The sequence below is a fragment of the Astatotilapia calliptera genome, chromosome 12 (genome assembly GCF_900246225.1).
Source record: "Astatotilapia calliptera chromosome 12, fAstCal1.2, whole genome shotgun sequence".
NCBI classification, from domain to species: Eukaryota; Metazoa; Chordata; class Actinopteri; order Cichliformes; family Cichlidae; genus Astatotilapia; species Astatotilapia calliptera.
In genome coordinates, this window is record NC_039313.1 from 24081635 (window position 1) to 24095207 (window position 13573).

Consider the following 13573-nt stretch of genomic DNA (forward strand, 5'->3'; position numbering starts at 1 on the left):
AATCTAGAAAACTCACTTGTCATCAGCAGTGCATGTCTTTGCTCCCTGGCCCAGAGAGCCACCAGCAGGCAGAGACTCTTCAGTAAAAAGCGGAGACTGAGTCTTTAGTAACAAGGCAGTCTGAAAAACAGAGTGGAAAAAAGCAACTTAATAACAGCTGCTTTTTCTACTCAAGGAAATATACAAGAACCATCTCCTCCTTGACTGACAAAACTGACCTGGCTGGTATAGAGCACCAACTGCACCAACTGAGGCATGAGGGCATCAGCGAGGGTGAGGGTTTGCAGGTTTGGGTGCATCAGAGAGGTGAGCAACACCGGCAGCAGGTGCCCAAGCATAGTGGCCTTGGTAATCTGTTCCAAGCCTTTCAACCTTAACAAAATGAAGATAAAAAACAAGTGAAAATTTTAGTTTTGCTGTTAGCAGAAAAAAAAAAACAAGATGAGAAGAGGAAAGTCTGGCACAGTGATTCTAAGAACCTGCTTTAATAAATACCACCTCCCTCACTGTTCCATTTTGTTTTAACAAGATCAGCATTAATCAGGTTCAGTTAAATCTTCTTTCATGGTGATATAGTACACAAGACCCAACAAAGCGAATTTCATGTCTAGTTTAATTTCTGACAGGTACATTCTGGTCTTACAGTGATACAAACTGGCTTCAAATGTCTTCGTGCAATGTTCCAACATAAGTGGTAAAAAGATTTTAAAGGAATCAAGCAAACGTATTTAAAAGTTCACCTGGTTTCTCTGTCAGCTATGTCGCTGTTAATCAGAGCAGTGGTGACCTGCTGTAGGGTTTCCAATACTTCATCACATCCCACCAGGATTTTGGTTGCTAAGGACAGGATGCTGCTTTGCAGCTCCTGAGGATGACACAGAGTAGGCCCACACTTACGTAACACTGCTTCCAAGATTTTCAGTAATTACATTCACTCAATATGTAACTATTAATACATACTCCATGCCAACAGATTAAAAACAAACTCTAGATTGTTCTGTTTCATTGCTGTCATCAGTAACCTTGAGTATGAACACACCGTTTTTCAACAAATAATAAATGACATCACAAAAAACTGCACTGCGCACAAACTCTTCAGCATTACCCTTAAAGAACTTCAAAAGCCATTGCTTCATTTGGTGTGTTGGTCTCTCATTGACACACACACAGACTCCACTTTCAAAAAGGTAGGGGTATTTAAAGGGGATGTTTACCTGTACCTTCATTGTTTCCCCTTGTAGGGAATTGTCACTGTCATCACTATCATCCGGACGGATAAGAATGGTATTACTGAGGAGGTGGTTCTGAACAGCCATGAGGTAGCGCAGACTAGGTGAGACCACCTAGAGAGAAGGGAAACCATCTTAAATTGTATGAATGCAATCTTCCAAGCCATAATGATCTTAGTCTGGATTGATAGCATTTAAGTGCTGCTGAATTGATATTCATACTGGCACAGTGGAGAGCAGTTTCTGGAAGTCATCTCGGGCGACAGTCTGACATTTGGTGATGAGGAGGCAGGATTCTCGGACTACAGTCTTGAGGATACAATGCAGCAGCTCATCATTCAATCTGTAAAAGAAGACAGATTTCCACAACTTTAAACAAACACAGATCTAAAGAGAAAAGATAGTATTGTTGCCACAAGGCTGCCACTTGCCTGTAGTGGTCATCCTCTTCACTTCCAAATCTATTCTTCTGCAACTGTTCTGCCAAATTTGTAAGGATGACATCCCGAAGTTGAGACAATCCACTGTTTCTTTCACCTGAATATTAAAGGTAAAAAACATACACCATGTGAGAAATAATGAGAATAAAATACAGGAGGTGTCACTTAAATTAAAGCCTGAGCTGCCAATCACCTTCGGTTAGAACCAGTTTCAGTAGTTTGTTGAGTTCAGCCTCCCCCTGATACAAAATATTGAGGCCTGAGCTACAGAGAAGAGGTAAAAAAAAAATAAAATAAAAAAAATAAAAAATAAAAGGTTCATTAAAATGAAATCATGATCACAAATCCAACCATTACTTCTGTCTTTGAGTAATTGTAACTTACCTAATAGCCAAGCAGACTTCTCTCTGAATTTCTGCTCCTATCTGGTCCACTGGAGCCATGAGCAGCTGCCACAGTAGGAGTCCTGCACGGCGCACACTCTCCCTATTCTGCTCTGACTGAGGATTGAAAAACCTAAACACTACCTGTAAATGGTAGAAAAGATACACAACAATGTTAGAATCCCACAGAAAATGCTAAAGGTTTTTTTGGCAAAATTCAGCTGCACCCAAAAATCACCTGAAACACAACTAAGATACAGTGGATGATGCAGGTGTCACCATTGACCATGGCCTTTTCCATAATGTCACAGATGCTGCTGAAGTGACGGGCCTCAATGGGGTGTTGTTTTCCCAGTAAGGCCCCCAAGGGCAAACTGTTGCTGCTGGCTGCCAGCAAGTTGAGCTGGTGGATACACATAGCACCTACATGATGAAGCAGCTGGTTGATCACCTCGCCAGTGGCCACAGTCTCCTCTGTTAAAGGACAAATTATGCAGATCTGTCACTTTTATGATTTAATCTTATAAAACAAGCCACTTGTTGTTTACATCACCTACCTTTGGGTTCTTTGATGACGTGGCTGACACCGAGTCTATGGCACACATGATGAAAGGCTTGGTTCCCGGGGTTGCACCACTGATCTATGTAATCACTGGAGCAGGTCCAGATCAAGTTGTTCAGTGCATCATAACACGCTCCTTCAAAGAATGCAGAAGTAAAAGTTATGTAGTGCGTGAATATTTGCCGCACGTAAGTAGAAGTAAAATGTGACAAGTTTTCAGCTCACCTAGCCCTGCCACCTGGGCTCCCCTGCCTAAAGAACTGCCAGGAGCATCAATGAGGTCTGCGCGACTGCTGAACTGACCATCAGCCAGGTTAAAGACCAGACTGGAGGCCAAAACTGAACGAAAAACATAAGAGCAATAGTTAATAAACTCATGACTTAAATTATGATACAAAGCAGTGGGGGGTGGGGCATTCCCAAAATTCTCATTAACCATTAACATTAACTCATTAACCCATCAAGATGTTACTATTTTAAATGCTGTGTATTCACCAGCAATTAGCCACTGTCATAAATGATGCTTAATACTTATTTGGAACATCAGATTTAATCAGATTTATACAGAATATCTACAGGCAGCTAGTAAGCTTAGTGTCAGACTTTCTAAAATTAAAAATAAAATAAATAAAAAGTAACCAAAAAACAAGTGACAAAAAACTCAACATAATCAGGATTTAGCAGTGAGCCTGTGCATGTGTTTGCATGCGCTTACTTTTAAGTGAGGAGAGGCTGCTGGTACCTCCAAACAAGGAGCGTGTGGCAGAGCTCCCAGATACACCAGGAGGTGAAACCAGCATTACCAGATAGGTGCCACAAACATACATCGGGGTCCTTCTCAGAGTCTTTAGAGGGAGTCCACAGCTAGTATTGACCGCTACAAAAGGATTCAACAAAATATTTTAAAAACCACATCATCCAAATGAATCACAGCATGTATGAACTTTGGATATTTATAGTTTCTCTACCATTACCAGACTGCTCCTCTTTGACAGTGTTGGTGATTGCAGAGCCTGTGAGAGCAGCCAATGTGGCAGAATGGGAGGCCCGGAAGCGTGACATTCGACTTAAGAGAAGTTCATTCAAGCACTTGGAGGACTCGCCTTCTTTGCGAGTAAGGATAACCCTCTCCTGCAAGATGTCTGCAACACACAACCCTGTCTGTGTCTGCACCATGTATAGGAGAGAGAAGACATCAAAGATTTAATGAAGACACAGACAAAATAAATACTGCTGAGACTATATTGCAGGGCACGAGATACTCACCGACAAGTGAAAGACATCCATGAAGACAGAGTGGCCTTTCTGTGTTTTCTCATTGAGGCTGGCTGGGGACCACACCCAGTACAGATAGGTTCCGTCTGAGCAGAGGTGCAGTGTGGTCATGCTGCTGCCCACGGGGAAGTGATGGGCTGGCATGGGCACAATCTGGCACACCTGAAGAGAAAAGAGTGAAAATTAGCCTTAGGTATTAGTTATACTTGAATTTTGAGATACCAAATTAAACAGTACCCCTCTGTGTCCTTTGTACCTGCGATGAATAAAGAAAAACATTCTCCCACTAAGAACTTCATGATCTGTTGAGATTATACATCCCATCTACAGAATTTACAGAATAAGTCCACATACATCTTAAAATAGAGTAATGAAAGTAGACAGTACCTGGAGGGTGAATGGATCAATGACCTGGCACAGCTGATGTGGCTTGGCATCAAAGGATGAGGGACGGTGGAGGAGGCGGCCGCTGCTGAACACCACCCAGCCGGGCTCCAACTCTTCATTTCGACAATACACAAATCCCCTATACAAACACATAGCACTGATTCCTTTGGTCTGCATTTGGAGTTTATTCCAAGTCATACTAAAGATGCTCAGGCAGCTCACTAAAACATTTTGTTGGTTTATTGTTTAATTTGTCACTCAACTGTGAGTTTTTGGTCAAATCCTGTAGCTACCACAAATTAAATCAAACCTTACAATCAATAAGAATCCAGAAATGTACGGTATGTGTTGATCGTATAAAAACTGACAGTGTGCCTTCCTTCTTTTTACGCAGTCACTTTGCTTTGTTGACCTTAATGAGAGTAGACTTTGACAAGTTATTGACAGCATATTGTCTAACTGTTGGGAAGCTACTTGTCATACTGAGTGTTGCTGTGAATAGCCACAGTAAGAAGAGAAAATGTGAGACGAGCAGCATGGGTTGATCAGCGTCAGTACAAATTCCCATCAGGACACAAGCAGCTTACTGCAACTCTGTCTCTTTTTGCAAGGCGGCACTCAAAGCATCTGTCTTTAACTCTAATTTAAATCAAATTCTCAAATGGGAATTTTAGCTTTTTAAGGTAATATTTCTGAGACCGATTAAAAAACCCCCAAAAACAAATAACAAAAACCCCCAAAGATACTTAAAGCATGCAGTTAGCAATACCCTGGCCTGATGCGTGCTACTTCTTTCATACAAGCTGCTTTGCAAACAATAGCTAGAATTACAACCATTTACGTTGCAGTTGAAATCCAAATATCTGTTTTGTAAGGTCACAGTGTGCTTTGCCCTTCAGAAGCTGGCTGACCAATAATGCATGTATACCCTCATAATGTCTCTGGACAAATTCTGGGCTCAATCAGCTCTAAAAAACATTATTTGAGGATCTAGTTTTCAGCAAAGTATGCAATTCGTTACAATATCATTAAATTCAATAAACCAAATAAATCAGTAACATGAGAGAATATAACTATATACAATAGGAAATGTTTTTTAAATGTCTAGGAAATAATGCCTTTCAGTGCACAAGTATTTTTTGTGATTTTTTTTTTTTGCTTCATTCTTTCTTCCCTCTGTTCTCTGAATGCTGAAGAGAGAGGAATGGAGGCTAGAGGTAGTGTCACATTACCTCAATGTCCCATGTAAACCAGAGCCAAGCTTGCTGAGTCCTCTCCCAGAGGAGTTAGTGGTATATAGATATAGCCCATCTGTGGCTAGACAGCGTCCCAGGTCAGTATCTGCAAAACACAGGCACCAATGGAATTCAGTAGGAGGTAAATGAAAGAAACATCAAAGACAGCTGAATAACCTGTAGGGGCAGGGATCAACAAAAGAGTGGACAAAACCAGGCAAGAGAATTAGGATGCAAAAAAAGTGGACCAAGTCTTTGTTTTGCAGACTTTTGCAAATTCAGAAATAGTGATGTCTTCAGAGATCTGATAAAAAAAAAAAATTTAAAAAAAAAGACTTAAAATGAACAGATCCATTTAGCTTGAAAAATAAATGCTCAGATTTACTTTATGGCTCAATAAAAATAGATGTACAGTATGCCCTGTTCAGCTTCCATCACACGTCAGATAGTCATCTGTGAGACAGAGAGACATCACTCCACTTCCTCTCTTTTATCCACTTAAGATCTTTAGTTTCAACTCAAGACAAAATGTTTTCTCTATATGTGACATCGAATGAAACCCAAAGAGGAACAATGGTCTTTCCACCCTTGATAATTGCTTGGATTTAAGATGCATTTCAAACAAGTTCAGTGAATAAATAAAACAGGAAGGAAGTATTATGATGGCAAGTGAGACAAGGAGCATCTTTTCCACAACTTACATTCCAGAGAACTAAAAACTTTCAACCATGGCTGCATATTATTTATATCTTTTCATTTTAAGTATCACAAAAACTTTTTCTGAAATTGTTTTCTACCTTTACTCTCTGCTCCTCCAGCAGAATTATCTGGTGTGGGCAGCATGTCCTCAAAACCCCAGGAAACACAGTGTTTTCCCCCCAAGAGGCAGGATGGAGACCCCGGGCCTCCTTCCAGGAGCAAAAGTCTTGAACAGGAGAAATATAATGTAGTTACATGTTGGGGAAGTTATTAGGCATTGTCTTTCAGTTAAATCAAAACAGTTTCCCTCACCTGTACAGTACGTCTGACACAGGGAGGTGGCCCAGATCAGTTTGTTTCTGCAGCAGGTGAACTGTGTGGATGAAGGTCTTCAGGGATCCCCTAGAAATGAGTTTGGCAGATTATTCAAGAGAGCTCAACGTGAAACACAAGTGAAAACTCATTGTTAATCTTTCCTGGAGCCGCAAGAGGAATAATAACTTGGCATGAATTATGGGCAGGATCTGATGTAAATTTAAAAAATTTAAAAGAGATTATGCCACATTGAGCAATCTTCTTAACTTTTACAGATTTTACTCAGTCAAGAATTAATTAACTTATGGACCACGTTCATGACCATGTGTATTTTAATTCTAAAAACAGTCTACGAAATCAACTAAAACCCAATGCTTGTACCAGAGAAAGGGTTAAGCTATGAAATTATCACTCGTATGTTTATAATAACATTTAATAGTGCTACTGGGAGTATTAAAATCAACAACTAAGACCGAGAGACACCATCAATGCAAGCCTCATGAAAGTGAACCCCGCAATGCCATACTATGTAAACATCTAAACAGCTGATATCAACGTCCTGTGCAGTCCATTTGCTTACATAGCCCTCCTATACAGAGAATTTACTAACCAACTCCAGATGAGGTGGAGGGGGGGAGAGAGGGTGGTTAAAGCTGATAGCCCTTTAATTAGCTTCCACTGCTGGGTGAAAAAGCATCAGGGCTAGATAGTTCCCCACAACAAAGAGCTCTCTGCCTCAACAGAAGGTGAACAAAGAGTGGAGAGTTCTGGTTTTGACAAGTCAAGATCAGCTGTCACCAACAGAAGCTTGAGCTCAGGCACAAATACAAAAACTAAACAAACAAGGATATTCTGCTCATCTGTGCAGAAAAACTAAAAAACAAACAAACCAGATTAAAGATTAGCTTCTTCAGATATATTTTTGTGTGCTTGCTTCTGTTCTTTGCACGCAAGAATACATGAATATGTCTGACAAGTTGAAAGGGTAAGGGTAACGGCGCAATTTACAAGCATTGTTTGGGTCCACCTGTCCCCTGAAAGGAAAAGGTCACTTTAAATCATAATAAAGGTACTCTGAGTTATCACATTTAGCCTATAATATAATATTTCTGTGTTTATGTGTGTTGAGGTGAGCAGTCTTTTCTAGGATAACAATGCCTCCACATCAATAGGGTACAAAGGAACACTGAATGAAAGTATGTAACTTATATGAGTCAGAAGTTTCACCAGATCTCAAATCAAATGAACACCTGTGGGAGATTATGAACCAGAATGTAAGACAGAGCTCCCCACTATCCAATCAAAACACCAAACAAGGTAAAGTCTTGATATATTTTCGAAGAGTTCTAGAGAATGAACAAGGCACAATGAAGAGCAAAACAGCTTCATTAAAGCTGTTTTCCTGAATGTTTCTAGACAATACCTGATGTGAGTACATGTAGAACTATCCATTTAAATGTCTTTTACATTTTATCTCCCTTGTACAAACTCTGTGTGAAGTTTACTGAAACCGATGTGGACATATGTGAAAATAGTGCAGGTAAAAACCTGGTAAATTTAAAGTCAATCGCCCTGTCCTGCTTTCTGCATGCTATTCTCAGGCAGAGCCCTCATCTAAACCAAACATCAGTATTTAGAAAGCAGCTGCCACGAATTATCTCCTACACACAAGGCCCCCCTGTGCTGCCTAATGAAGTTAATAACAATGACTGAAACTAAGAAGAAAAAAAGAAGTATTGTTTTCCAACAGCACTACTATCTTACTTCAACAGAGTGTAGTTCTGACTACAAGTTCATGGAGCCAAAAAGTCTGTTCATATCCATAAGCTTAAAATCATACCAAAATCTCAACTACTTCTTTATCTTACATTACAAATATCAAAGCAAGATTACCACAGTGCGTTGTGTGGTTCTTAAGAAAAAAAGTTAATAATTTAATGTTATTGCCTGATAACAAAAATTGCCACTTAAGAAGAGTATTGTTTTTTCTTGATAGCTTATTTTCACAGGTTTTGCACTTCAATGAGATCTTGTATGTAATCATTCAGTGAATACCATTAGTACAGCACACTGTCTACAAGACAAATGGTAAATGACAAGACAAGACAAAAACAGAATGATCCTAAGAAGGATGCAGGTAGAACAGCAAGGAGGAACGGATGGTCTCACCTGGCACAGGCAAGTGCCACGAGTGCAGCAGCAGCGTTTTCCCTCTGTCTGTGCGTTTGTAGGATCTGCGGCTGAGTGTGTCCATGCACTGGGCCTGACTCCTGGGCACCATCTTCTAGCCAGGAGCATAGCAGTCCCTCCAGGCCATTGAGGCAGTCAGCGGGCTCTTTGCTAAGGCTCAGCGGCTGGCAGTCCCGGAGGCAAGCTAGCAGTACCTCTGCTGTGACACCGCAGAGTGCTGGGTCACTGCGAGTTTGGGACTGTAAAAGGGGAAAGACCAGCAACAGGCCGACACGGGAAGTGAAGGGCGCCTGCTCGGGTTGCTGGAGCAGACCTTGTCTTTTGAGCAAGGCCAAGGTCTCCTCATCAGCCCCTCCAGTCCCTTCTCGCTCCTGCTGCTCCTCCAGGGCCAGCTGCCGCTGCGCCCCCCACAGGCCACGCAGGGCATTGAGACGATACTCCAGCAGACGAGCATATGCATTGCTCTGATTCCCACAGACAGCACGCAGACGCTCGGCAAGCTCTACCGGATTCTTGGTCTCAAATGTTAGAATCTATAGGGCAAAGGTAGTGGGAGAGAGGAAAAAAAATCAGGTATTAAACTGTTCACTTTTTTCTTGACCATTTTAGAAAACAATAAACAGTGTATTATTTAGAGATGGGAGACAGTCTTTTGTTTCCTGGCAATGCTGGCTACAAACAAATGAAATCTTCCTTATCAGCAGAAACTTTTAATCAGAATACAGAAAAGACACTATGGAAGAAAAGAGGAGAGCAGTGAGGAATTTTATTCTTACTGACGTAAATTTAAATAACACAGCTGTGTTACACACAAGTGACATCCAAATTTTACTGGCGAAAAACTAAGAATTATTTGCAAAAACAGCAAGATGTTAAAATCTTTTTCAATTTGGCAATTTTTAAAAAAAACAATACGAAAAATCTTGTTCTTATGTAAAACGCCGCCATTCAAAAGTGGGGTATATACATGACTTATGAAATACATTTGGTTTATGAAGATCTGGTCATAAAGCATTTCCCTAGTTAGCTACGAATCATTTCCACAGAAGGAGCTCTTGTTTTTCCAAGTCTTTGGACTACGCAGTAATGGTCAGAGATAGCAAAGCACATATCCTATCACAAGTGAAACAATGTGCCTCATGTGCACTTAGGCAGCATTTCAGATATTGATTACACATGAATCATGGACTAGAAAAAAAAAATCCATTATAGCATTTAGCAGGCACAATTTGTATTGATTCAATTTCAGAAACGCTGCTTATGTTACAGTAACACCCCATAGCTGGATGCTGGGCCTTCACCTTGCTCTGCAAAAACTGCTGCAAGCGGATAAAAATAGTCAGCATCACAACACCTACGATAACGGCACTGAATGACCGAGCCAGTCTTAAAACTGGACACATGCCTTAAATGTGGAGGATCTGAATGTTACCAAGAATAAATAAACAAACAAACTGAGAGCCTAACAGTGACGCAAGAATGCCTTCTTATTTTATGTTTTAGTACCATTTAGTGGGACTACCCACTATAAATACAAAGTTCGCATTACTACACATAGCTCATCTATTTTGGCTTTGCTTGATAAAACACACGTTTTAGCATTTTATGTTAAGGATGAATCACGCTATACATTATGTAACCATACTCTTTTTTTCAATATCAGTGCTAATTCATAATTAATATGGAAGTTGAAGAATTTATTACCATAAAATGTCCATCATAAGAAACCCTGCTGTAGGTCATTATGAATGGTTATTTTACAGTAAAGTAAAGTTTTGCTTTGAAGCTTTACCGAGTCCTCAGTTTAAGCATTCTACTCTTACAAACATTTTCCAAACTGGAATCCTGAGAACTCAGTAGTAAAGAAAGGCTCTGGAAATGTTGTGTTTCTAACACAGGCACCTCTAGTGTTAAGAACATGGTGTGTGGAATTGTGCTAATAAACTGCTTCTTCCACTATGCAGAGACTATTCTGTATTTGAAAAGTTTTGGTGCCTACCAAGGCCTACCCCAAAACCAGGTGATCAAGGATAAACTGGTAATGCAGCTATTTGGGACATAGTTTGAACTAACAGAAAACATAAAAGCTGCATGTACAGATTCATGAGTTTGATTTGGTGGCCTTTCTTCATATAAGCCTAGCCCATTGTGACTGTAATTAAACATTCACAAAAACAAACCTGTTTTGTGGCTATTAGTACAAGAGTAAAGATAACATCATATAAACAAATATTCAGTTTATTGATCTTTTTTTTCAGATCCAAAAGATCTAAGCAAGGAATTTGGAAACATACATTTTAATTAAAATGTTATAGATAGATAGATAGATAGATAGATAGATAGATAGATAGATAGATAGATAGATAGATAGATAGATAGATAGATAGATAGATGTAAAACTGATATTTTGTAAGAATAGTGCAGATTGCAATAATAAATATGTACACTATAAAGCTAAGAAAAACAGCTGCATTAAGGTGTAACACAGAAATATGCTTTAAAGCATCTGTAAGTGAAAGCCTTGAAATGCAAGTATGAACTCTTGTAAAGGTTAAGTTCAGCACACAATTCACAACTATTCCCACTTTATCATGAAGTTTGCTTGTTTAAAGCCAGTAACCATCACTGTCTGTTAGTCTACTACTCATCAACAAGCAACTCCGAGCACAAATTAGACCCCAGCTCATGAACATGTGACATGAAGACTGCCGCAAATATTCTCCACGGTCTGGTGGATCCTGCTAGATTCAAAACAAGGCACAGTAGGGAAATATCGAGTATGTAAATATGCGGTGTTAGCTCGTTGTTTCCATCAGAATCACTGTAAAGTTTCTGGTCATCTAACAACATTGATTCTTCCGGTTATGGGATGAGACTTTCAAAATAAAAGTCGTTTTAAAAGCTTAAACATTTGGTAAACAATAGAGTCTGCAAAACATAGCTTGTTTTGTGCTTCGAGAACAAGATTCAGAGCAGGAGAGATGAGAACTGTTTTTCCCCTGCGTTTGACAATGACCATAAAAACACTTCTCAAGGAAAGAGCAGCTATGTCACCTTTACAAAGACTAAATCTGTTTACTATGCACTAAATAAGCCAGGATCTAGTCAGGAAAAATAAAGGCATACATGCATGTGTTTAAGTGAAAAAAAGTAGGAGCTGTGTAGCTTGATACCTGAAGTACACCTCTAATTGACATATTAGCTCAACACTGAGTACAATATTAAGTACCAAATCAATATGACTTCCACATTAATATACTAGAAGAAAGACACTACGTAACATTAGAGATTTTAGAAATGAAATTTACCATGTTTGTAATAGGTTATATTTTGAAGGAAGGGGCAGGAATTGAGTTGACACGGCTCTCGGTTACCTTGATGGTAAATTTAGCAGGACAGGAAACTTGCAAACGTCTGCACTACCGTTATTACGGAGGGTGTGTTTCAGGTGACAGTCAAAACTAATTCTTACATTAAATAAACAAAAAGACACACTGATCTCATATATACACAAATGTTCCTGTATACAGCTCTTTATGTTTGTTTGCATGTGTGTGTGTGAGAGAGAAACTGAGCTGGAAAAAAGAGCGATGGCTTTTACCCACCTCTTGTTCGGTGTCCCCCTGCTCCGATACTCCAATTTCACTGGGCAGTTCGGCCAGATCTGTGACCCGAATGAGACCGTCGTGGAGAAAAATGGTCTCCTCCTTCACCGAAAGCCACTGGGACGAATCCACAGCCCCGGAGCCCATCGCTCTCCCCTCCGACAGCGTAGCCAAAGGGGTCGAACATTAAAAATTCAGTGACAGAATGACAGAAACGCCCTAGCTAGCCTGATAGCGACTCACAATAACATAACGGCCGTCAGCGCCGAGGTCTTATCTAATGGTAGTGTTTGACAAGGGAGACAAGCTAACTTGACGAGTGCCAGTCAGCGGGCGAGTTGTAGTGGCAGGTGTTCTTTACATTACATGGGTGCTCTGGTCATGCTAACAGCGGCTGCTAGCTGTCTGGCTCAGTTAGCTGAAGCGGAGCTAACTTACCGTACGGTATCGTTATAGCGTTACCGAGCAGAGTGGGCGTGACAGCCGTGCTAAATCCGTTATTGCGTCGCACCGTCTAAACGACAGTCTTTTCAAGACGCAAAGTGAACCTGTAGTACTCTCATTTCACGGCTACAACCCGACTGCAAGCAGCTCTACTAATGGCCCGGTATCTGTCAGTGCCTGGAGAAGATAATGAGAGTCACCAAGCTGTCAGTGCGACGCCATGTTTCCAAGGCCAACTAACCGCTCCCAGAATGCACCGCGTGCTAAAATAAAAGCTGTCTAAAGTCATTTATTTTGGTATCTAAAACCACATCTTATCACAGCTGTGAAATGACAAAGGCACATTTATTATTTAATTTAAAGATCTTTTAAAAAAATCAATTTATTATTATTATTATTATTATTATTATTATTATTATTATTATTATTATTATTATTATTAGTGCCATCTTCCTCTATCACACCCTAACCCTAACATATCCTCCTCTGTCACAACAACCTTTTGAATGTGCTCTTTCACTACATCCATGAACTTTCTCTGTGGTCTTCCTGTTTTCCTCCTGCCTGGCTGGAGACAACAAATTTTGTCCAGTATAGCTGCTAGCCCTCCTCTACACATGTCCAAACCATGTCAGATTTGCCTCTTTGTCTCCAGACCTCCCAATCTAAGCTGTCCCTCTAAGACAGTCTTAACATTTCAGCTCAGCCTTCTTTCTTTTTGTCAGTGCCACTGTTTCCAAACCATACCTCATAGCAGGTCTCACTGCCATCTTGTAAACCTTCCCCTTTACTCTTGCTGCTATCCTTCT

General features: G+C 40.2%; 1 protein-coding gene across 5 annotated transcripts in view; it reads right to left on the bottom strand.

The window, feature by feature from the left end:
- hectd4 (HECT domain E3 ubiquitin protein ligase 4) overlaps nt 1-13003 on the bottom strand; it is a 39102-nt gene extending 26099 nt beyond the window's left edge. For 2 of the 5 annotated variants that reach the window (XM_026186486.1, XM_026186491.1), the window contains exons 1-20: nt 12321-13003; nt 8695-9248; nt 6523-6612; nt 6309-6436; nt 5509-5617; nt 4277-4415; nt 3881-4051; nt 3583-3781; nt 3330-3491; nt 2840-2953; nt 2610-2750; nt 2291-2526; nt 2054-2196; nt 1863-1933; nt 1661-1766; nt 1452-1572; nt 1215-1343; nt 741-865; nt 219-372; nt 17-120 (exon numbers count right to left, since the gene is read on the bottom strand). In XM_026186486.1, the coding sequence (XP_026042271.1) occupies nt 17-120; nt 219-372; nt 741-865; nt 1215-1343; nt 1452-1572; nt 1661-1766; nt 1863-1933; nt 2054-2196; nt 2291-2526; nt 2610-2750; nt 2840-2953; nt 3330-3491; nt 3583-3781; nt 3881-4051; nt 4277-4415; nt 5509-5617; nt 6309-6436; nt 6523-6612; nt 8695-9248; nt 12321-12467 (3143 nt within the window). In that variant the 5' untranslated portion in view covers nt 12468-13003. The remainder of the gene's footprint in view (nt 1-16; nt 121-218; nt 373-740; nt 866-1214; nt 1344-1451; nt 1573-1660; nt 1767-1862; nt 1934-2053; nt 2197-2290; nt 2527-2609; nt 2751-2839; nt 2954-3329; nt 3492-3582; nt 3782-3880; nt 4052-4276; nt 4416-5508; nt 5618-6308; nt 6437-6522; nt 6613-8694; nt 9249-12320) is intronic. The other 3 variants (XM_026186489.1, XM_026186487.1, XM_026186488.1) reach the window with 3 other exon arrangements.
- Nucleotides 13004-13573: the final 570 nt, after the last annotated feature.